General features: G+C 42.2%; 1 protein-coding gene across 1 annotated transcript in view; it reads right to left on the reverse strand.

The window, feature by feature from the left end:
- Positions 1-1,215: 1,215 nt before the first annotated feature.
- Znf148 (zinc finger protein 148) overlaps positions 1,216-25,803 on the reverse strand; it is a 119,876-nt gene continuing 95,288 nt past the window's right edge. Inside the window, exons 8-9 of the mRNA XM_059276913.1 lie at positions 4,399-4,517; positions 1,216-4,143 (exon numbers count right to left, since the gene is read on the reverse strand). Coding sequence (XP_059132896.1) covers positions 2,545-4,143; positions 4,399-4,517 — 1,718 coding nt within the window. The 3' untranslated portion in view covers positions 1,216-2,544. The remainder of the gene's footprint in view (positions 4,144-4,398; positions 4,518-25,803) is intronic.

Below are 25,803 nucleotides of genomic sequence, written 5' to 3' on the forward strand. Positions count from 1 at the left end.
CACACTTCCTTCCTCTAACGCCCAGAGCTTTCTGAACCAAAGTGGAGAACCCAAACTTTTGAGATGTTTCTCGCATGATGAAGAGACAGGCTGAGCCTGGCAGGCATTCAGGACTTCACAGTAAGAGTGATGGCTGTACTGAAATGTAAGTCAGTAAGTTATGCTGGCTATCGGTTATCTCAAATGCTTAACCTGGTAGGAAAGGCTGCCATCGTGTCGATGTAAAGAAATGTGTTTAAGACAGGAATGCAATGCCTGAAATTCTGTTTACAGAACTTCCATTTTCAAAGGCTTTTCTTCCTAAGCTTACCTGAACCACTCAGCAACCGACACATTCTTAAACCTGTGCTGGTTACAAACAAAACCCCTTCCACTGCACAAGAAACACATTCAGTTCTCAGCGGAACTACGTGTTTTTAAAAATCAGGCTCAACTTAGGAAATAAATGTCTACTCTTATCAAAAGTACTATGAGAAAAATACAAACGCCCATCGAGGATGAGCACGGTCCCATAACACCTCATCTGATGAAGCATTCCTGTGGTTACATGATGCGTCATAGACACACATCAGTCTTCAGATCAATAATGGCAGAACTTAAAATATTTACTTCAAAGAAGTCTTAAAGTTCTTGAAGCTCTGACAGCAAAGCTGTCAAACGGGAAAACTATGATTTCAAGCCAAGTTTCATTACAAAATGTAGAGAAACCACATTAAACATAACTTATATTCCTTGTCATAAAAACACCAACATATTAAAAAATAAATGAGTGTAAGTGAAGGATACTGGGGAAGGATATTTCTTTGTTCCCTTTCTTTATGAGAACAGTCTTGGGATAACATTAAATAAAAGAACAATAATTTAAATGGATAACACACTCAACACTAGAACAAAGCACACAGATCTACAGGGTCAACAGCAAGTCAAAGGGAGTCAACGAAAGCTCCGTTTCCCAAGGTACTAGCTTCGGGTTACCACTGGTGCACTGTGATAAAGATGGCAGAAATGTAAGTACAAAACCCAAAAGTGGAACAAATAAAAGGAGAGTCAGTGTAACTAATGTTGTCTCCAAAAATTAAACCTGTCCAATGTGTAACTCAAACCATCATTCTTCATAAAAGTGTATAGATATATGTATATAAAAGCACTATTTATTGTACCATGCTGTATTATTTTAAGACAAAGTATACATATATAAAAAAAACATTCGTGGTATAAGGATAAAGTCTATAGTTTATTTAGATTTTGAAATGCAACAAAAAATGTCCAATCACTCGTCTAGCTGAAAAAGAAATTGCAGTTACTGGAATCAGTAAGCACTTCCGCTTTGTAAAACTGTCGTGAGCAGTATTCACTTAAAAGTAACTTAAGTAAGCAATTAAAATGCCCATTTCTTTAGTTTCTTGGGATACTGTTTAATTATCCAATCTATCAAGAGTCCAGAAAGAGAAGAATTAAACCAGGTTTTACAGTCCAAAGATATCCCAACTTCCTTTTATTGCCAAAAAGCAAAATTGTCAATTACGAGATGATTATGACACAACCATATCAAACCTAAAAAATCTATTTTTTTTAACTTTGAGAAATCAAAAATACCAGATTAATCCTAAGTGCTCTATGTCAACTGAAGTGTGTAAAGTAAAATACATTTCAGCTTTAAAACGTGGAATATACATTTTGTATAAGCATTATTTTCTTGGGAATGTAATCTACAGAATATTTTTTTACTAAAACTTCAAACCTTGATACTTGCACATGAAAAATCATAAAAAATATCTAAGTATACCTGTACAAAGAAACTGACACCAATATGCATACTTCCATAGAGAAGTAAATGCTTCAACAGTTGTGTGTTTTGGTAAAAGTTTTGAAAGTATGCATACTTTAAAAGTAATTAGGCTTTTAAATAGTGGAGTCTTAAGACTATCAGATTTTTATTACTTTTTCTTCAAAAAAAAAAAAAAAAACCACGTCAATATAATGCAAACTGAAAATCAAGGGTATATGGCATATCATTTTTTAAGGTGGTTTCTTTTTATTCCCCCTATAGGACAAACTACTTATTTAAGCCATAATCTCTTGACATTGAAACTTTAAGTTCACTGTCGTCTGTGAAGTATCCTCAGATTCCCTGCTGAAGTGCAATACTATGCTGAAAAACTTAGAAACAGTATGAGGAAATTTCACACAATTACTACTCTCCTAAGAATGTACAATGTTATCAGTTAGGAAACAATTGTGCGAAAGTCTTTTCTCCTCCTCTTTATCTTGGTGTGGGTGAATAGCAAGGTTCTGATCTAAAACAAGTAATGCATCGCTCCTCTAACGGTGACAACACGTAAGGCAGTTCAAGGAATGCGGGCTAACCAAACGAAATGCAGTTACTGGATTATCTTGCTATTCTTATCAGCTTGCTATGAACGCATTGCTCTTAAATCTGTATAGCACTCCATTTTACACAGAGTAACCCCACTCTCGATTAATCTGTTCTAAAGTGCCAGTATTATTTACACTTTTTTTTTTTTTTTTTTTTTTTTTTTTTTTTTAGCCAAAAGTCTGGCCAGTTGTGGCATCTGGTGAAGATGTCATCCCAGCTCTATTATCATTTACATTCACCAAGGGGAATTCTGAAAATTCAGCACTTGTCCCTGGTCCCCGAAGGTTCACCTGTCCATTGGCAGTGCTAAATTGAGTCGCTATTCCAGCTCTGGATCCATGATAAGGAGCGCGGAAGGGCTGTTCAAAGGAGCTCATTTGGTAAGCCTGGTGGACAGGCTGGGCCTCAGCTTTCTTCTGAGAAGTCACTTGATCCAAAAAGTCTGCTGTTGATGTGGCAGAGGCGTGGTTTGTCTCGTCACCTGAAAAGGGAAACGGGTGCTGTGAGTCACCGACTATCAGTCCAAAGTGAGACTTATCTGGAGTTGTTCTTAGTGGAGAATTCATTCCTGATCGAAAGCTATTGATGGGCATGGCTGCATAGACTTGCTTGTCTATGGAGGAGAATGCTGGCGGATTTGGAAGGGTCTGGTTATCAGTCACAAAGTTAAGGCTCGGGCTATTCAAATAGGCATCGTTTTGGCTAGTTCTGTCCAAAGCCTGCTGCAGAAACTTGGAGTACTCCTGCAACATGTTAGCTTTATCTGATGAGGATGCTTGGGAGCTTGATCCAACATTCTCTGACTGGGTGACTTCAGGTACGTCAGAAGAATTGATTGATATGCTAGACGTCACTTCCGTATCTGCAACACTGAAGGAAATCTCATGCTGTCCATTAGCTTTGTGGGAATAATGGTCCAGCAGAGTCTGTAGGACCTCATCTGGAATGACATTTTTGTCATGATTGCTCTTAATCTCCACATTCAGTGCCTGGGAATCCAATATGGACGCTGTGGTGCTTTCATCAATGACGCTGGCCACAGCTGCTTGTGTTACGGAAGGCTGAGAAGCTATGGTACCCACATTCAGTGCATACTCCCTGCTGTTGTTACTTGCAGCTTGAAGATAGCGCTTCTTCTTCAGAAACTGCATGGCATCGTCATAATTAGTGCTGCTGTGCACAGGTTTGCTGGGCCCCTCCTGCAAGTTGTCCACCTGATCGATGTCGGCACTGCCTTCTGAGTCCAGTAAAGCCTGCTTATCCACAAGTTCAAACGCATACTTGGAGACTTTGCTGTCTTCGTAAGTGGACAGGGGTGAAATGGTTTGATTTTGCTCCAGGGGCTGTTTCAGACTTCTCTTACTATTGATTTTTTTGAGAACCAACTTGGGTGGGTGTATTTCTCCAGATGCATCTTCTAAATGAGACCCTCCGACTGAAGAGTGTGGCATTTCAACAGCATACTCTGCGACCATGTACTCATCCTTTACTTTAGTGCTTGAAGAGTAGAGGGGCAGGTAATCATTTTTGTCTTTCTTCAGGTCCGGTTTGTCCAATGCACTCTCTTTGTCCAGTCCAGACGATTTCTTCTCAGTTTTCTGCCTTTTCTTTTTTGGCAGTGCATTATCTTTTGGTGACGTAGAGAAGCCAGAATCCTCCTCTGACGTTAGAAGGCCACCTTTGATGGCACATCTGTTGAGTTTTTTGTCATGATTTTCATGGCACATACGTTTATGTTTCAATACACGATCTGTTCTGGAAAAATACTGTTGAAATCAGAGGTTGGAAGTAGTTTTTTTGTTGTTGTTTTTATGATTGTTTTTGTCAACAAGGAAGAGAAGAAAAGAAACAAGATAATTAATAACAATATAAATAGTCCCAAACCAATTCATTGATCAAGTTTCCATTATAAATCTAATCAAAGAGCTTAAAACCTCAAATGGCTCTAGCACTAAGTTGTGCCTAACTGTTAGTTACTTCACACTGCAGTTAGGGAGGAGAATTCAAACTGGCTCACTTACCTGTAAGCAGTATTCACACTGGTAAGGCTTTTCTCCACTGTGAGTTCTCTTGTGCCTTTCCATGTGATATTTCTGTATGAATCTCATACCACACTCATCACAGCGAAATGGTTTTTCACCTAATAAATGATTTAAAAAATTCAAAACAAAACACTGTAAAATCATGGACTGCTTTGCCTAAAGAATCTCGTAACATAAACAGCTTCTGACAGGCACAATAGTCTGCTCCTTTTACATGACAAAAGATGTCTTCCACATACTAAAGGTTGAAAGCAGTCATGTTAATAGAACGTCACCAATAACTCCTGGGTACAGATTTTGTTAAATTATTGTACCACACCTGGAGATTTCATTTACTCATTCATTCATTCATTCATTCATTCATTCATTCGCCACACACCATGGACACATACGGTGGTCAAAAGACAAGTGTGGAGCCGGTTCTCTCCTTCCAGCACGGAGGTCTCGGGGTTTGAACTTTCAGGCTCAAACCCCGAGACAGCCGGTCTGGACAGCCGGTCTGGACAGCTAGCACCAACATGGCTGAGCTACCTTGCCAGCCCAGGCAGCTATTTTAGTCTCAGTGTCTTTCCTTTCGAATTTTCAAATCACTCCCTCTACCTGGAGACAGACACGTGTGTTGCTGAAGGTGTGGAAGGGAGAGGACAGTTTGAGGGACCCACTTGCTCCCCCACCATGAGGGTCCTAGGGATTGAACTCAAGTCGTAAGAGTCGTTCCTTTCAAAGAACTGGAGTAAAATGAACTCTGGATCCTAGGAAGTAGCTCTTAAAAACAGTTCGCCAGCCCCAACAGCACTGGGGTGGGAGACGGTTTGTGGCGTGTGCGCTGCACAGCTCACACGCGGTCCTGAGTGTCAGGCCTAGAACGGCACAAACAAAACACCAGTGAGGGTTCTCCGCTTCTCTTTCGTGACTCACCCGAGTTCTGGTGTCTATGGAAAGAATCAAACCGAGTGCTGTAACTGGACACACACTCTTCTCATCACCTTTCTTTAATCCCTAAGGATGTCTTAGCTGGAGGGAAACATTAATGTAAGTTCCAATAGCTTGTCCTGATGAACGAGATGTCTGAGTGAACAACGGAGCACCAGAGTCATCTCGAATGCTTTCCAGGAAACTAATGTTCCCCATCACACATTCAACAGAATGTTACCGAATCTGTTAGAAATGTTCTCTTTCCTTACACCCCCATGTATGTGTGAACAAGGTGTATCTTTCACTACGCTAACGAAATCATGTGTTTGTAGTAGTTTTCTCAGTTGACTCCTGTGTTTTCTCTTGAGATAATGTCTCACTGTGTAGCCCATGTACCCTGCAGAACAAGACTTTCACCTGTATCTTTCTGATGTACCTGCCTAGCTTAGCTACTGTTCCTACACGTTGTATAAAAAAGTAGTAACGCTGATGTCTTGTTCCTGGTTTGGGCACTTGGGTGTCTTTGCTGAATGGAAGTGGAGATAAAATAACTGACACATCTTCTTTATGAAAAATTAAAAAGCTGAATGAAACTTCTTTTGGAGAAATCTCTTCACTGCTTTTTCCTCGGAGGGTTCAATTGAGACTCTCTGTTGGAAAAAGAAGCCAATCTATATAGATTACTTAAATGATTTTAAGACTGACATGAAAAGTAGTAAGTTTGTGATCTTTTAAAACTCACTCAGGAAATCCTAACACGTGAGAAAGGCAATCTCAGTATGTCCCACAGACACTGTTCCCATTGCCCAAGGGCTCTGGTTTCACTCTGGTCACATGACACGGCAGACCATCAGCAGCCTCTGGGTAAGGATGTAACAGATGGCACCTGCTATGGTTTGAGTGTGTCCCACAGAGGCTCCTGATGTAACAGCACTGGGAGGCAGGCAGGGTAGAGCCTAGTGTGGTGATTACATCACCAAGGACAACGCCCCTGAAAGGAACTAACATTTTTTGTAGCTCCTATAGTTAGTTCTTTCAAAAGAACTAAATGGTTGTTCTGGCCTTCTGTTTCGCCTTCTGATTACTGACACTCTGCCATGATGCCACCTGACATGATGGGATGTGGTTAGGGGAGGGCTATAAAGTCTTGACTTTCAGCCTCTAAATGGCGAGCGACCAGAACCCGCTTTCTCTATGAAGTACCCACTAGCCTGTGCTTCTTCACTTCAGCACTCCCCACACCATCCACAGTGGTTGTGGGTGGATTATGTGGGTGGGTACTGCAGGGACCGAGAACCTTCTGCCTTCCTCATGGTCTGCGTTCTTTTCTTTGGCAAGAGGGAAGCTCAGCTACGGTCACAGCTTCAATTATGTTCAACTCTGACCTCCAGACCCACGCCTCCAACCTGTTGATTCAACATGTCCACTTCTTTCTTTTTCATTTTAGACTGATTCTATGTGTATGAGTACTTGGTTGCATGTACATATGTTTACACATGTGAGTCTGGTGCTGGTGGAGGCCATAAGTAGGTGTCAGATCACCCTGGAACTGGAGTTACAGGTAGTTGTGAGCCACCATGTGAGTGCTAGGAATTGAACCTGGGTCCTCTGCAAGGGCAGCCAGAGCTTTTTAACCACTGAGCCGTCTCTCCTGACATTTCTGACACTTAAGCATCTCAAACACATCCCATCTCACATTAAACTTAAGATCTTCCACCACAGCTTAGATTACAATGGTGCTACTTCACTTGGCTGCGCAAGCCAGAGGCCTGGACAACTTTACTCTGCCGCTCTGTATTTGCCCAGTTAACACATCCTCCTGATTCCTCTTGCAAGCCAGAGGCCTGGACAACTTTACTCTGCCGCTCTGTATTTGCCCAGTTAACACATCCTCCTGATTCCTCTTAGTTTCCCATTGTTATCACCCAAGTTCAAGACACTCCTGGCCTAGCAAGTGATGTAGTGCCTTCTAACTAGTGGTGTTAGTTACCTTTTCCTTGCTGCAACACATGCCTGAAATAAATAACGCGGAAGAAAGGAAGGACGGCTCGTTGGCTCACACTTGCACAGGCTCCAGCCCAGGCTGCCCCACTGTTTGTGTACGTGCTGAGGTAGAAAGCTGAAGGCAGTGGTGGCAGCCATCAGAGTGGGAGGCATGCCCTGGGTACCCATCAGTTTTTATCATCAACTAGCCACATCTAGAGCCTGAACGGAAGGACTGCCTCCATCAACTGGCCTGTGGCCATGTCTGTGAGCTACAATCGACATGGGAGGCCAGTCTACTGTGGATGACATCATTCCCCCACACACGAGTCTGGAGAGTGTAAGAAAGCAAGCTGAGCATGCATCAGTTGAGTGAGAGGGTAAGCAGCACTCCTCCATGGATTCGGCTTCAGTTTCTATCCTGAATCCCTAGAGGATGGATTGTGATCTGAAGTGTCAACTAAAAAACCCTTTCCTCCTCTCAGTTGCTTCTGGCCAGAGCATTTTATCACTGACAGAAAAACAAACCAGAACACCACATACACCCGACAAGTGGAATTCAGTCCTAGAACCCAGAGTGAAATCAGAAAACTGACTGTGTGTCTTATCCTCTGACCTCCACATATGTGCCATACACGTGCATGCCCAAACTCATGTACACATTGCACACCACACACACACACACACACACACACACACACACACACACACACACACACCTCATATCCCCGTGATAAATTAAGTACTTTTAAATATAAGGGACTGGTCAAACAGAACTGTTCACCTCATGGTGGCCAAGAAGCAGAGAAAACAGGAAAGAACAGGAGAAGTTGTAGCCTTCCAAGGTACTACCCACCCGCCACGATCCCTTTCCCTCAACTAGGCCTTACTTTAATTGATTACTATCTCCCAATAACATCATGATATTATAAATCCATCAAAGGATAATCCACTGACCAGGTCAGAGCCCTCATAACTGGATCAGCTCTCAGTGACTGGAGTCCACCAGCTGAGGGCCAACCTTCAACACACAAGCCTTCTGGAAGACATTTGGTTCTTAAACCCTAACACCAGGGGTGCTGCCCGGACACAGGCTCCTCTTCTAACTCCACAGCACAGCAAGAGACTGTTGACAGAAGGGAAACTGACCAGGTAAAAGCCGAGCACTGCTCTCTCTCTCTCTCTTTTTATTTGTCTTGTTTTATTGTTTTGTTGAGACAGGGTTTCTCTGTGTAGCCCTGGCTGGCCTCGAACTTGACTTCTCAAGCTCTAACCTTTCTTCAATTCCAAAAGCTGCCACATGTATTTTCCAACACACCACAAAACTCCTCCAAATTAGTTCTTTATTTTAACGAACAGAAAATATTTAATAGTCAAAAAAATTATCTATTATTAACCACATTGTAAGTAAAATTTCTAAATAATAAACTCTACGGAAAACCTAAGTCCAATATATTTAGGACCTAGGCACAGTGGCACAAGCTGAGAATTCCAGTACTTGGGAAGTAGAAGCAGGTTCAAGGGTACCTTTGGCTACACAGTGAGTTCAAGACCAGTCTGAATTATAAGAGATCCTGTCTCACTCACTCCGCAAAAGGAAGAGGGGGAAAAAAAAAATCACACCTCTGACAAAGTTCACTTGGTCTGAGTAATACATTCTTAACAAGCGATGCATATACTGTACAAGTTTATTGTGAGACAGGGTCTCACTCTGTAACCCAGGCTGGCTCAACCTCATGGCAATCCACCTGTCTCAGTGACCAGTGCTGGAATCACAGGTATGAGGTACCATGCTTGGCGTAATTGATTTGTTAAAATGTCGTAAAAAGAGTAGACATTAAGCCGGGCGGTGGTGGTGCATGCCTTTAATCCTAGCACTGGGGGGCGGGGGAGGAGGATGGGGGGTACAAAGGCAGACGGATCTCTGAGTTCGAGGCCAGCCTGGTCTACAGAATGAATTCCAGGACAGTCAGGGATACACAGTGAAACCTTGTTTCTAATAATAATAATAATAATAATAACAAAAAAAAAATTTTTAAAAAGAAAGAAAAAAGTAACTTCAAGTAACTTTAGTGGGAAGCAACTATAAAACCTATTTTATAATATAGAATGCTTTTCCCTACCTAAAAGGTGGCAAGAATTAAAATTCTAAAAACATTGCTAGGTGATGGCGGTGGCACATGCCTTTAATCCTAGCACTTGGGAGACAAGAGGCAGGCAGATCTCTGTGAGTTCAAGGCCAGCCTGGTCTACAGAGCTAGTTCTAGGACCCATTATCAATGTTTTCCTAATACACACACACACACACACACACACACACACACACACACACACACACACAAAATAAGCTAGAGCCAGGCATAGTAGGACACACCTAGAGCATTCAGGAGGCTGAAGCTAGAGAACTAAGTTCAAGAACAGTATAGGCTACAGAGAAAGATCTGGTCTGTAAGTAAATGAATACAGTCGCAAAGCTGTGAAAAGATCTACTTCTAAAGCCTATATGTGTGGTCTAGTCCTAGACCCTGAGAACAAAACAGCTAATAAGAGAACTATTTTTCAGCTTTTGAAGATTAGAGTCTAGACTTTTCCTTTATGAACCCAACAACACTAGAAAAATAATTACCTTAGTAAGAGAAAAAAACCAAGAAAATCTATCCATAATTTCAAATAACCAAGAGTTGGTCTAGGTCAGTGGTCCTCAACTTTCCTAATGCTGTGATCCTTTAACACAATTCCTCATGTTGTGGTGACCCCCAACCATAAAATTATTTTGTTGCTACTTCAGAACTGTAATTTTGGCTACTGTTATGAATTGTAGTGCAAATATCTGACATGCAGGATACCTGGTATGTGGACCCTGTGGGGGTCATGATCCACAGGTTGAGAACCAATGGTCTAGGCACTAATTATGAAAAACACAAAACAGGAAAACCCACTGTCCTTACTTAGATGCTGAGCAACACACAAATGACATACTGTTTTTCTCTGTCTTGTCTGCCCCTCCCTCCCTCCCTCCCTCCCTCTCCTTCCCTCCCAAGACAGAGCCTTGCTATACCATGCAGTCTGGCCTCAAACTCTCAGCCTCTGGAGTGCTGGGATTACAAGTGTGTGCCACCAAACCATGCTTTACACTTCATTTTTCTGTCAGCCAAGCTATACAGTAAGTATATATACTGGTATAGGCCCCTGAGCCTATTAACACCAACTAACATCCCAATAGCAGCTAGCAGATCTAACTTAGGACATATTATTAATTTATGGTAAATGTCATCTAAATGTGCCATTACTAAAAACTAGTAAAATGCCTGGTTTTGTTCTTATCACTATGTGCTTAACCAAAAAGAATTGATTACGCAATTTCAAAACACACACACACACACACACACACACACACACACACACACACACACAGATTTTAAAATGCTTAAGTAAACACTGTTCTGACTTGTAGCATTTCAAATCAGCCTGTTTCTATGCGGCCACCTCTTGACTGGAGGTGCTCTACAAGACAGATCAACAATGAAGACAGTCCTGAGGACATAAGAGTCGGCTGACCACCCCCCAACACACACACACACACACACACACACACACACACACACACACACACACACACACACTGAATTCCTAACAGGAAATGACTCCCTGTCCCCAGACTGTTTTCCTTCTTTTCATGTAAGACTGTATACAGGCACCTCAGTCTTCTTGCTATTTCTCCTTATTAATTATATATAGTATCAAGGGATAAAGAGCCATCCTCAAAAGCAAACATTCATCACTAAATGTTCTTCCTATCAGCGCCTTAATTAGGGCTCTTAGACTTTCTGCTGACTCCCTGGCCCCTAATGTCTTATTATTTTGTTATAAAATAACAAAACAAAACTTGCTTGTCCATATTAACTGTACTTTACACTGTATATCCGCCCCCCCCCCCACACACAACAGTAAAGCTGGAGAAGGGTGGGAGACAGGGAGAGAGGGAAGATGGCTAACGGCAACAGTAGGGCAGGATAACTGTGGTCTAAAGCAATTGACTGCCAACTCCTACTAGCAAGGATTTTGACCAAAGATACTGTTTGAGGGAACTGATAATGTTGGCATAATGTATGCTTTTCTATTACAATGTTCCTTATACACCTCTCAATCACAGGGCTTTGTTTTGCAATAGTCTGGCTATTCTGCAGTATTTAAGTTATTTACATTTAGGATACTTTCTCAGCTACTCTGGGGTAAACATTTGCTTGCTATTTGACCATTTGATCTCTGTTCCTTTTGCTCCTCTCTACTGCTTTAGGGCAACTCAGGTATAGTCTCAGCACCTCTAACCCATAATTTTGAAATCTGAAATGCTCCAAAATCCAAAACTTTCTGAGTGCCAAAACCAAACAAGTAAATTCCACACTTAACCTGCCATTGTTACAATATAGTGCTGGCATATTAAAAGGTTTATCACATTACCTTTAGGCTATGTGTGTAATGGCAATGAATTTCATGTTTTACTTGGGTCCAACCCTAAGCTATTTTATGTAAAAGCAAGTATTACAAAACCTAAACCATTTCAATTTTAAATACTTTAGGTCTCAAGCATTTAGGGTAAAGGACACCCAAACTGTATCTCTTAAACTTTTTTTCTATCCTATTTGATTATACTGACTGTACCTTGTTTTTTCATTCTTTCTTTCTTGTTTTGTTGTTGTTTGTTTGTTTTTTGAGACAGGCTCTATGTAGTCTTGGCTGTCCTAGAACTTGCTCTGCAGACCAGGCTGGCCTCGAACTCACAAAGATCCACTGGCCTCTGCCTCCTGAGTGCTGGGTGGTGTGCCACCACCGCCTGGCTTTGTTTTATTATTCTTGTAGTGGCTATGTGAAAAGAAACTATTTCATGCCAACACAAATTACCACCACTTCCATGGCAGCACTAGGACTTAGAATATTACTTCCATTTCCTTGACTCTTTTCTTTTGCAACGGCTACACACTTCAACGCTAAAAATAATTTAAGCCTAGAAGACGCTGAAGAGCTTCTTGCTTCTCCTTAGCCACATATTTAATGTCTCTGCCACTCTTCTGCCTTTCCATGTTTTCTTTTTGTAAATCTATTACTGTGTGTATGATGTAGGTGTATAAGGTGCACATGCATACCACAGTGTGCACGTGGAGGTCAGAGAAACGTCAGGGAGTTGTTTCTCTTTGCACTGTGTACAGTCAGAGTCTTTCTCGTTTCTGCTGCTGGGCTGTATACTCCAGGCTAAGCTGGCCCGTGAAATTCGGGCACATCCCCCGCCTCACTGTACAAGTGCTGGGATTACAGATGCATGCCACCACACCTGGCCATTTTACACAGGTTCTAGGGATGGCACTCGGGACATTAAGGCTGCTTTGCAAGAACTTTTACTGCTGAACCATGTTGCTAGCCTCATTTCCTTGTTTTCATATGGGATCATTTTCCTTCCATCTAAGGAAATGCTTATAGTTTCGTACAGTGTGGGACCACTGATAACAAACATACTTAGTTCCTGTCCATCTGAATACATTTTTACTCTACCCACACTTTTTTTTTTTTTTTTTTTTTCGAGACAAGGTTTCTCTGTGTAGCTTTACGCCTTTCCTGGAACTCACTTGGTAGTCCAGGCTGGCCTCGAACTCACAGAGATCCGCCTGCCTCTGCCTCCCGAGTGCTGGGATTAAAGGCGTGCGCCACCACCGCCCAGCCTACCCACACTTTTGATGGGTAATTCCTTGGGTACAGAACTCTACATTGATTTTCAACACTGTGAAGAGGCCATATAATATTTGATGACTTTATTATCTCTATTGAAAAGAAAATGAGCTGGTGATGTAGCTTAGTTGACAGAGGGTTTGCCTAGCACACAGAAGGCAGTGGGTTTGATCCCCAATACCATATAAACAGAGTGTGGCTGTGTGTGTTTGTCATCTCAGCACTAGGGAGGTAGACAGGAGGATCAGAAACTCCACATTATTTTCAACTACAAAGAGAGTTTAAGGCCAGGGTGGGATACATGGAAGTCTATCTAAAAACAAAAACGGATGTTTACAGCCATAGGTTAATGCTGCTCTCAGCCCTGATCAGAGACACTCCTGTTGGTGGTGACAAGACTTAATGTGACGACTCATGGACTGGTCTAAGTGCTGAGAGTGAGTGACTACTGAGTTCTTACCCTGAACAGGACATCTATCTCTATCACCCCTCCAAAGCCCAGCACACTGTAAGAACCTGAAGATACAGGCATCAGTGCTATGTGTGGCCTTCCTGACACAATATGGCTGTTGTATCCATTTATTCACGGTATTGGTGGCTACTGCTTCAGACTTCCACAAAACTGGGCCCATCAGCATTCAGCTATGGATGGGGGAGAGCTTGTAAGGTCCTATCACGCTCTGAGGGCCTCTAGGCTCTTAACGGTTATGTGTGGGAGGAGTCCATTCCCCAGTGCAGTAGTCACTGCTAAGTTGTCCTTGCTCAAGTAACTAACCCTCCATCAGCGCTCATCTGCTTCCCCCTTCTCCATGCTATTTTCCTCTCAATGACTTCCAATTTGCTAATCTCTTTTATGGCCTCTACTCTTCCATTAAGCTTGTATGTTATATCACTTACTATACTGTTCAACTCTAGAACTTCCATGTTCCTTACTCATAGGATGCAATTCTCTGGTAAAATTCATTTTTCATCTATTTTCTAAAATACATTAGTGACACCTTACATTTTTTTTAAAGTCTCCTTCTGATAACCCTACAAAGAACAGATCTATTTCCAGGCTGTTTTTCCTCCTATAATCTATAGGCTGCTATAATCTCTGATTGAGAAACATGGGCCAGGTATGGGTCACAGACCTGTCATCCCAAGACAGGAGGACCACAAATCCAATGCTATTCTTGGATATAGAGCAAATCCGAGACCAAGCTGGGGAGATGCCCGCCAAGTAGTGGTTGAGAAGTGACCCTAGGCTCAAGTATTTGAACACTTGGTCCCTAGTTGATGGTGTTGTTTGGGGAACTTATGAAAACTTTAGGAGGTATGGCTTTGCTGGAAAAGTACATCACTGGGGTGGGGTTTGAGGGTTTATAGCAGTGGTTCTCAACCTTCCTAACGCTGTGACCCTTTAATACAGTTCCTCATGTTGTGGTGACCCCCAACCATAAAATTATCTCGTTGCTACTTCATAACTGTAATTTTGCTATTGCTATGGATAGTAACTTAAATATCTGATATGCAGGATATCTGGCATGTGACCCCCCCCCATGGGGGTTGTAACCCACAGGTTGAGAACCACTGGCCTAGGCACTTAAATATAAAAAATACAAAACAGAACAACCCACTGTCCTTACTCAGATGCTGAGCAACACATGAAAACGGCTATTGTAACATACTGTCTCTCTGTCTATCCGTCTCTCTCTCTCTCACTTAAGAGACAGAGCCTTGCTATACCATGCAGTCTGGCCTCAAACTCTCAGCCTCTGGAGTGCTGGGATCCCAAGTGTGTGCCACCAAACCATGCTTTACACTTAATTTTTCTGTCAGCCAAGCTATACAGTAAGTATGCATGTGTGTGTGTGTGTGACACACACACACACACACACACACACACACACACACACACACACACGTATAGGCCCCTAAGCCTATTAACACTAAATAACTTCAAAGCTGTGATTTTGCTATTGTTAGGAATCGTAATGTAAATATCTGATGTGCAGGCTATCTGGTAAGCCAACCCCAAGGGGGTCCTAACCCACAGGTTGAGAACTTCTGGTTTACAGCCTCCAGCCACTTGCAGTAGTTCACTTTCTGCTTCCTCACTGGCTGCCTGCTGCCATGCCTCCACTGCGATTATGGACTCTCCCTCTGGAACCATAAGCAAAAATAAACTTGAACTGCAGGCAGTTCTCGCCTTCAACCGCAGGCCAGTTATCAGCAAGTTCTCTGACACACTGAGCCATCTACTAGATCCTCACTTGTTTTTATTCTCATTTGCAGAGTCTGTCTCCTCTATATCCTGCTCTCTGCCTCCCTCTTTTCCACTCTATAGTCTCTGGTCAGTGGTAAGAAAGCCACTTTAGTCTGGCGGCGGTGGTTAATCCCAGTACTCAGGAGACAAAAGCAGGTGGATCTCTGGGAGTTCAAGGCCAGCCTGGGCTACAGAGTGAGTTCCAGGACAGCCAGGGCTACACAGAGAAACCCTGGGGGTGAGGGGGAGACAGAGACAGACACAGACAGAGAGAGAGAGACCAAGATTTTTACAGTTTTTACCTTATTGTTCTCTTGCTTGTATATTAGTGGTTTCCAATTTTTAAATGTGTTTTCTGTGTGTGCATGTCTCTCTCTGCATGTGTACGAGCCTCTCATGATCCCCCCCCCCCCCAGCCCTGTTTGTTTTATTTTCATTTGCCTGTTTGTTTAAAAGAGAAAGGAAAAAGGTCAGGCCTGAGGGCACACGGGAGACAGAGACAGGCAGGTAGATCTCTGTCAGTTCGAGGCCAGCCTGGTCTACATAAAGACCTCGTCTCAAAGGGAGGGTGGGAAGTTGAATAGCTGGTGAGGGAAGGGAAGACTGGAGAAATGGAGGGAAAACTGTGATCAAAGTACCCTATATGAAAAAAAATTTTTCAATAAAAAGAAACTTGTCTTAATGATTTACAACAGAGTATTTGGAAACAAAGAGCTCAACAGTATTAAAACAGTACACCTAAAACTTTATAGAACTGTTTCTAACAGGAGTGAGGCTTCATGATTTTTATTGACTTTCAGTTTAGTCAACACGAATGCAGGTCTTTAACTGAGATTACAATGTAATTTCACATATAATGTGGCAACTGCACTTTAGTTATAAGCATAACATGAATCTTTCTATACAAGTATAAGTATAAAATAGTCATAGTCAAAACATTTTGATGACGGTTTTCAATTTGATTTGTTTTTCCTAACTATTTATTCATACGTTGTTTTAGATGGAATCTTGCACTGTGGCTCTGGCTAAAATATGACATGCAGGCTATGCCGACGTCAACCTCCTGAATGCTGAGATGTCAGAAGTGTGTGCGCCACCATGGCTGGCCAATTTAGATTCTTTGTAATGCTTCAGTTGGATTTCAAAAAAAAAAAAAAGTCTAACTAGATTTCTAGAAAAATATATGCTATGTAAATGTTTGTATCATATACTATATATAAAATAATAAAATGAGCTTTCATATGAACAGCACAGTGAAAGATGGGGTGCTCTCTGGTTCCTGCTAGTGTCCACTGCATACTGTCTCCTACCCCTTTTACAGGGCCTATTAGACACGAAAGTCTACGCTGGTGGTTTTGCCAGGTCAAGGTCAAGACAAAGGCTAGCACAGGCCTGGCACTGGGCTGCTGACTGGCTGCTGGAGGTCCTGATACATTCTGTCAAGAGCTCAGGGGATTTCAGCACTAAGGCCATGTCTGTGAGGTAAACTACCCAAAGAAGAGGCAGGCCCATCTGTCACCAGCCAGGGCAGAGAGACCAGGAGGTGAGTTCCAGCCTCTCTGGAGTAGAGCACTTTGAAGAAGCTGTTGTTAGCTGTAGAGCCCAGGCAGTGTTGGCAATAGTCTTTAGTGGCCACAAGTGAGCCACTGGAGAAGACGGGTACCATACTTCGAGGCTAGTATACTAGGCGGTAACCCTTCAAAGGTCTCAGCACACAGTCATGGGTGGTGGGGTGACTAAACCAGAGTTATTCACCTATTTATTGGTTTTTGAACTAAATAATAAACTTGGGCTCCAAACTTTTTCTTACATGTTCAAATTGTAATAAAAAGAAAAACAAAATCTAGTATCTGTCAATTTTAGACTTACATTTCTACATATTTCAGAAAATATAGTAATGCAAACTCATTATCCTATTTTTTATATCATAGTAAGAAATACAAAGTTAATGGTAAACAGTATTAATTGTTACATTATCCAGGAAAAGACTGAATGAAATCTCTTCCATCAATCTATAGCAGAAAAGGCACTAATTATATAACTGATAATCTCAAAACTGGACAGTAAGAAAATAATCCAATTTTCTTTAATGAGTCAGAGAATCAAACATGTCACTCTCACACAAAGGATGTTCAACCTTTTAGGTCCTTAGGAAAAGGTAAATGAAGAGCATTGGCTGCTCTTATATAGAACCTGAGTTTAATTCTCAGAACCTAACCCACACGGTGGCTCACAGCTCTCTGTAACTCTAATCTCAAGGAATCCAATGCTCTGTTCTGGCCTCCATTAGAACCAGGTGTGCACCACATGATCCACAGACATACTTGCAAGGAAAACACCCATACACACAAAATCAAACAAAATTTATTTTTAAATTAAAATTAAAATACCACAATAATACAAAGTGTAAACTTGCTAGAATGGCCAAGATCCATATGACATCGCCAAGAATGCAGACCAAGTGGGACATGGTGGTAACACACCTGTGATCTTAGCGCTCAGCAAGATCAGGAGCTTGAAGCCAGCTTGGGCTATATAGTGAGACCTTCTCTCAAAACCAAATAAGCAAAGCAGAACAAACTGAAAACTCATCAGGTACTATAAAAATGCAAAATGGCACAATCATTTTAGAATAGATTACTGGTTTCTTATAAAACTGAATGTCCATTTGCTGTACAGACCAGTTATTCCACTATAAGATATTTTTCAAAAATCAAACACATGTTCACCAAAAAGCTATATGCAAATTTTCTAAATATTTACTTTATTTGTTTAATTCGCATGAATGTTTGCTTACATGTTTGGTACTATGTGCCTACTTGGTACCCATGGAAGTCAGAAGAGGGTATCAGATCTCCTGAAACTGGAATTAGAGATGGTTTTAAGTCACCATATGGGTGCTGGGAATTGAACCCTGGTCCCTCTGCAAGAGCAACAAGTGCTCCTAACCATTGAGCCATCTCTCTAGCCCCTGTATGCAATTTTTACAGTTGGAAACAACTCTAAATATGCCTCAACAAGTGCTTATATCCATAAAATGGAAAGCAACAAAAAGGAAGAAATTAGTGATTTATCAAAAACATGAAAGACTCTCAAATTTACTATGCTGAGAGAAATCAGATTTAGGGCTACATACCATACATTTTCATTTAAATAATATTCTGGAAGAGGCAAAATCATAGAGATAGAAAATGTACCACCATCAAGTATGACTGAAGAATTTGCCAGTACTTCTTCATCAATATACAGCGTGTTTATACAAAGATGTACAAAGACAGACAACTGGCACTAAAAGTGGTAATACTGTTTGCTATGTAAATCTTGTTAAGTCTGAGCTCAACATACACTCTCCCCTAAAATTAAAATAGCTCTCTATTGGCTGGATGGTGGTGGTGCACACCTTTCAAGCCAGTACTTGGGAGGCAGAGGCAGGCAGATCTCTGAGTTCAAGGCCAGCCTGGTCTACAGAGCAAGTTCCAGAACAGCCAGGGCTACACAAGAGACCCTGTCTCAAAAATCCAATTAAATAAATAATAAGTAAAAAAAGCTATTTATAATAATAATAATAATAATAATAATAATAAAGCTACTTCTATCCATATCTATACAAATCACTGAAAAGCCTCAGATGATTTGTAAAATACAATAAATGTTCCCAAACTCTTCCTCATCATTTCTGCTTATTGTACTCACTACTTATTAGATGTCAACCATCCTTTGCCCTCCACAGAACCTGTGACCTGGTGATTCGATCTCTTTCCACCACTCTGATTTTGCAAACCTTTACTATCTTTACCTACTCTCAATTGCCATCATTCAAAGGAAGGTTATTAGCTCATCTTCCACTAAAAAATTCCAACATGTGGATGAGGACATGTAGTGTTAGGAATTTATCTCAATGTCTGAATAATCCAATCTTCTCCATTACACAGGAATTAGGCAATCAATCAAAAGTGAGAAGGAGACAGGAACGCTGGTGTTTGATAGAAAGGAGAAAGTCTGCAAACATGTTTAAGAGAAAAAGCTGACAACATTTCCTTTAAGAGGACTATGTACAGCCAGGCGAGGTGGCGCACGCCTTTAATCTCAGTACCTGGGAGGCAGAGGCAGGCAAATCTCTATTGAGTTTGAGGCAGCCTAAGTAACAGTGAGTCCCATGACAGCCAGAGCTAGATAGTAAGATCCTGTCTCAAAAAATAAAATAAAATAAAATAAAAGTTTCAGTGTGTTAAACCACATTATCAATCTGCCTTTGAGAGGTCACACACTTGTCCCAGCTACCCAGCTCTGCTGTGTGCCATGTAGTGAAGAAGGAGACACAAGACAACACATCAAGCAGGCCTAGCTCTGTTCACTACAGTAACAGATGGTGGAATGGTCCACTGAGTCAACTACAGCCCATTCCAGATGAGTGAACTACAGAAACCATTCACAGTCGGTATTCAGAACCCGTTGTTAGATGATCCTCACTCACGGGGCCAGCAGGATGGCTGAGTGGGCACAGAGACTTGCTGCCAGGTCTGACAAAGCTGAATTTGAAACTCATGATGGAAAGAACCAACTCATGGAACTTGCCTGTGACCTCCACACATGAGCTGTAGCAAACACATACCACTCTTGTCCTCTTACAAAATAAGTAAAATTGTAAAAACAAAATACCAGTAGAGTAAGTTGACTCTAATTTGGCATAGCCTTTTTATTCCAAGTCAAAGGACCAGAAACACACAATTATATTGAACTAAAATTCAAGTCCAGCCAAGTACGTACTATGAACAAGAGAGGTGGTGGCGGGGGAGAGACCAAGAAGGTAGCTCTTGGTAGTAGAGTGCTTGCCTAGGACACACAAGGTCATGAGTTCAATCCCTAGGACCCTAGCCACACAAAAGAAAGTCTTATAACGACAAGAACTGGCTGTTTGTCCAGAGGACACACCCGGGTTCAACTCACAGCACCCACACGTGGGCTTACAACCATCTATAACTCCAGTTCCAGGTAATCTGATGCCCTCTTTTGGCCTCCTCAGTCACCAGGCCTATAAGTGGTGAAAAGATTTACATGCAGGCAAAACCACCAATATACATAAAAAAATAATTAAAAACCTTTTTAAAGGGCGATGGACATGGATATAAGCCAGGGAGTAGCTCTGACAAATGACAGGCCATTTGTGTTAGATTTTGAATAATGAACCCAGTTTCTGGTCGGTTGGGGCTGAAGACTCAGAAGAGAGCAGCATCACTGATGTAAAACCTGGGTCTCACTGTGACAGTAGATGCTGGTCAGCTGGAGTCAGCTGTGAGTAGTAAGAGAGCAGCATCACTGCAGCAAAGTCTTCTGGGAAGTACTCCTCGGGGCTGAATAGAGAAGCTGTGGTCCAGACGGGACCAAAGCAGAGTATAACGTGCATTCTGCTTCTGGCGGCATGAGAGCCACAGTACCGAAGGGGTCATGGAGAAGCTGAGGCTTGGCACCACGAGGCACTGTCAGAAGAAACGCTAAGAGGTCCTCGGAGAAGGTGCAGCCTCAGCTGCTGCTGAGATCCCTGGATGCTGGAAATGCCAGAACCATGGGATAACCAACCGCAGCAGGGGCAGGGCGGGGTGCAGCTGGCCTGAGCCTACCCAACAAGCTATGTGTAGTGAAGATGGCAGAGCTGCGGAGGAGGGACTACTCAATACATCTGGGGTCTAGAAGACCATGAGAAAGTCCCAAATGTCAGGCACTATTTACACTGCTGGATGTTGGTTTTGCTTTGATCTGAATTTAACTGTGTCCCAGTTCTTCCCTCCTGGAATAAGAAAATATATTGCTTATTTTGGATTTTTTTTTTTTTTTTCCCCGAGACAGGGTTTCTCTGTGTAGCTTTGCGCCTTTTCCTGGAACTCACTTGGTAGCCCAGGCTGGCCTCGAACTCACAGAGATCCACCTGGCTCTGCCTCCTGAGTGCTGGGATTAAAGGCGTGCACCACCACTGCCCGGCCTTGGATTTTTTCATTTTAAAATCTTTGACATTTAAATCATTGGAATTTTTAAGACAATGAGACTTTTTAAAAAGCACTTCGTTGCCGGGTGGTGGTGGCACACACCTTTAACCCTGACACTTGGGAGGCAGAGGCAGGCGGACCTCTGTGAGTTTGAGGCTAGCCTGGTCTACAGAGCAAGATCCAGGACAGGCACCAAAACTACACAGAGGAACCCTGTCTCAAACAAACAAACAAACAAATAAATGTACTTGATATTATATTAATATGAGACCTTGAGTACAAGAAAGGAAACATTATAGTTTAAAGTGATGTTTGTAGTCAAAATCAACAAAGTAGACTGTCACAGTTAGAACTCTGAACATGACACACCTAAGACAAGGGAACCTCAGCTGAGGGACTGTCTCCATCAGACGGGCTTGTGGGCACATCTGTGGGCATCTTATTCACCCTAATTTATGCAGAAGGCCCAGGCCACTGTGCGGGGTTCACCGCTGGACAGCGAGGCACAAGTTGTTGAAGGAAGATGAGTGAGGAAGCCAAGGGGAGCAAGCCAGTAGGCAATGATCTTCCTCCACAGTCTCTGCTTCAGTTCCTGGCTGGAGTTCATGCCTTGGCTTCCCATGATGAGGGACTGTAATCTGTACGCTGACAATGCCCTTTTCCTCACCCAAGCTGCTTTTGGTCAGTGTTTTATCACAGTAACAAAAAGTCAATGAGAAAAGAGGCAGACTCACTAACTGTAGGTCCTAGTGGAGAAAAGGCCTCTTCAAAGCCAAGTACTAACAGTGTGGGCAAACGTGAAAGGACAGGTGCCAGGAGACAGACATCAGGGACAGTGTCGTTTAGTAACCATCAGTGTAAGGGGGACCATGAGTGCAATCAATAACTGACTGGGGCCTGGTGTAGTGGCGCATACCTTTAATACCCAACATTTGTGAGGCAGAAGCAGGTGGATCTCTTGAGTTCAAAAGCCAGCCTTATCCACACAGTTTCAGGCCAGCTGGAGGTACACAATGAGTTGCTGTCTCAATAAAATATATGTATGTGTGTATGTATGTATGTATGAATGAATGAATGAATGAATGAATAAAAGACAGGCACATCAACAAAGCAGAGGGCTAAGAACTAAGAGAGTAAGGGGAGACCTGAGACAGCACTTTTTTCCTATAAAGACTGGACAGTAAATAGATTATATTTGGTGATCCAGAGAGTAATAAAAAATACTGTAATGCATACTGTCAAAGCTGAGGACCTGAATTCAATTCCTAGAATCCACATGGTGGAAGGAGAGAACCCACTCCTGGGAGCTGCCCTCTAAATCTCCATGGTATACACACACATGTACACACATAAATAAGAGGTTAAAAAAACTCCCACCAAAACTTGTCACTTCCAAAATATCAGTGCTATATAGTAGGAAAAGTCAGGAACAGTCAGTGACAGCTAAGTCACTAGAGCTAATAAATCTCATTGCTGATATTCCCACTTAAAGTGTTCCACAAGGCAGTACCCACAGATAACACAATGAAAAGCCCAACTTTAAATGGCTTCTCCTGCCCAAGGTTTGTATTAGTCCAAACACTTTTCTCTGCTCCATGAAGATATTTCCCATGGTCAATTATAACAAAACTTGATAGACTCACTTCAGGTTAAACCAAAATGTTTCCACAACTTTTTGAAAATAGTCTTAAAAGAAAAAAGCCTTAATGAGATTTAACTCAATATGGCAATTGTTCGCTTTAAGTATGTTACTGTATTTAAAAATACTCTTGCCTATGTTCCAGAGAGGCTGAGCCTTCAGTCACTGTAGCTCAGCACTGACTCCTTGTAGAAACACCACCAGCAACCCTGGCAGTGTAATATGGTGTTGGTCTTTGCCTCCAGGTTCTGATCACAGCTCCCTGAGTGGTTGGAACTATTCAGTATCTTTTGTCCCAGGATCGGTCTTTGCCCCCAATTCCTGACAGAGTGCCTGAAATCCTTTCAATTTCCTCAGTGATGGGTGTGGGAAGTGTCTTCTGTTCTCGAAGCAGAGCTCTTAAATCCCTGGGAATTTCCTGGGCTAGAGAAGCCTCTTCTGTTTTATTGAGTTATCTCTCGGTAGCACCCTGGACAGCTTCAAGGTGAGGCTGTTCATCAAAAACATCAGGCCTTAATTAGCCTTCAATTTTCATCATACTTTCCCCAACCTCTCCTTAAAAGCCCCTACATGCATAACACTAGAGTCAACACACCAAGCAGAGTGTGCACTCCAACTCTGGACCCTTCCAGACTCACCCCGTATCTTTCTGTCCATCCATATCCTTTACAGCAAAGTGGTAAATACAAGGAAAAGGCTTTTCTGAGTTCCATTATAAAACTGAAGTAGGGGTCATGGGAGCCTTCAGGTGACAACGGTCACAAGTACAGGCAACAGGACTTAAAACTACATCTGAAGAGAGGGTAGTTTTGTTCAGGCCCTTTTGTGGGATTGGATTCTAGCTCAAGGATTGTCAGAGTTGTATTCAATTATAGGGCGCAAACGGAGTCCTAGGAGTCAGAAAACTGTTGTTGGAGTATGGGTGTGAGGAACACTGGCTAGGCACTGACCCTAGGACCCTGCTTCAGCTAGACAAACACTGCACCACCACTGAGCTGCACCCGCAGCCCACCCCACACACTGGTGTCTGAGGCATCACTAGGTGGAAACAGACGACAGAATGAGAGTTAAATGTTCTCCAAAAACTAAACACAAGGGCAAAACAAACTACATCTTCAAAAACTCAAATGACGACACTGAGGTACTTTTAGAGAATAATAGAAACTTGGCAGAGATACTATGTAAAGATTGTCAAAGAATCCAGAACAGTAGGAATAATCTTACAAGAACTTACATTTACTCAAGGATTCTACACTCTCTTCTTTACCATGATTATGTACACATCAGACGATGCATTTTTGGGGTCAAAAAATTCAAGTAAAATACATGAATTTTAAGGCTAAGTGTTATGAAAAACTTCAATGACAAACAGGAAGTCTCTGTCACCCAATCTAAACATCTGCAAACCCACTTAGGTCATGAATGCTGATGACCTACTTAACCCAGTCTTTGACACAGTAAAACATCACCTATGAGACAGGCAACTTCAAATACGGATGTCTGAGAGGTCTCCAAACGTCTGAGCTGAAGAGGGAGAAGTGCTCATCGTATCGGACATCATGGTTTCTAAAGCTGCTGTTGTTACAAGTTACTACAAAACAAGTGCTATTTATTAAATTTGAGAAATATGTACAGCTTTTTTTTCTGAAAATGAGGGCTTTCAATACTATCCAAACGTGGCAAAGATCTAAGCTCCCAGAGAAATCACTTCCCTTTCCTGTTTTGCCGTAATAAACTATGGTTTCTGAGCCTTGTCTAATTTTCAAACTGAGGTAATACTACACCTCTGAGGTTCAGCAATGTTGTCCTATTGTTTTGAAAGAAATATTTCTGCATGTCTAAAGATAAATGCAGTTAATTCATTTCCAATTATCTGAATAAATTATAAGGAAAATCTTAAATACTATAATCTCATATTAGTTACAAATAACAAAATATCCCAATAGTGCCATAATTTCACTGTTCTTCTAAACACAGCAGTTCAATGCTCCGTGCTTTATAACACCCACAGAAGAAATCCGATACTCGTTAACTTGACATCAAGATTAGCTAATAGAATTCTAAAATCAATCTTTCTTATCCTCTCATCCTCCTCTACCCACCTCCCCCTGCTTATTCAGAATGATCATTTACACCCTCTCCATCCTTCCTGCCTCCGTCGCCTCCGTCCACTCCATCCTGGATACAATCTGCTCCACAGACTTCATTTTAGGCAAGCACACCCAATTACCCATAGGCTACAGGCCAGATGCAGGCCTGCCAGTGTTCTTGAATGAACAAAATAAAAGCCTCTATTGTTAGAAGCAAAAGTTGCCAATTCAAATTTTCCTTTGAACTTGACGTACCCTTTCAATAGCAACTGGTTAACAGCATGAACTCAGAAGAGCTGGTTGATGTCATTAACCAGCTGCATATATTAGAGCAAATGTTGTAAAACTTAAGTTTCCTTATTTGTCAAACAGGAACATGCTTTACTGCCGAGGACTGCTATGAGGATGGGATGAGATGATGTCCCCAATACAGTAACTGGGGGCTTCTGTGTTCATTTTCCTATCCTCATGAAACAAGGTATGCTAGCACATGTTTCCAAGACCAGGACTCTGCAGGTGGAGGCAGGAGGATCAGAATTTCAAAGTCATCCTTGGCTACATAGTGAATGAGGGCAGTCTAGGCCCCACGAGACACTTGTTTGGGATGGGGTTCGGTAGTGTGCATGTATAGTACAGGCAGGTGGGCAGCCTAGCCTGCCAGGCGCACTATCAGAAGAGTGAACACAGCCCAGGCTAAGTAACAGGCTCCTGAGCCACTCCCTTGCTGGCGCGCCTTACCTGTCTCTCTCAAGCACTGGTGGGTTTGCCTGCTGCTGTTCTGTTTGTTCTTGTTTAGGGTCTCACACA

This window comes from Peromyscus eremicus, chromosome 12, assembly GCF_949786415.1.
Source record: "Peromyscus eremicus chromosome 12, PerEre_H2_v1, whole genome shotgun sequence".
Classification (NCBI taxonomy): domain Eukaryota; kingdom Metazoa; phylum Chordata; class Mammalia; order Rodentia; family Cricetidae; genus Peromyscus; species Peromyscus eremicus.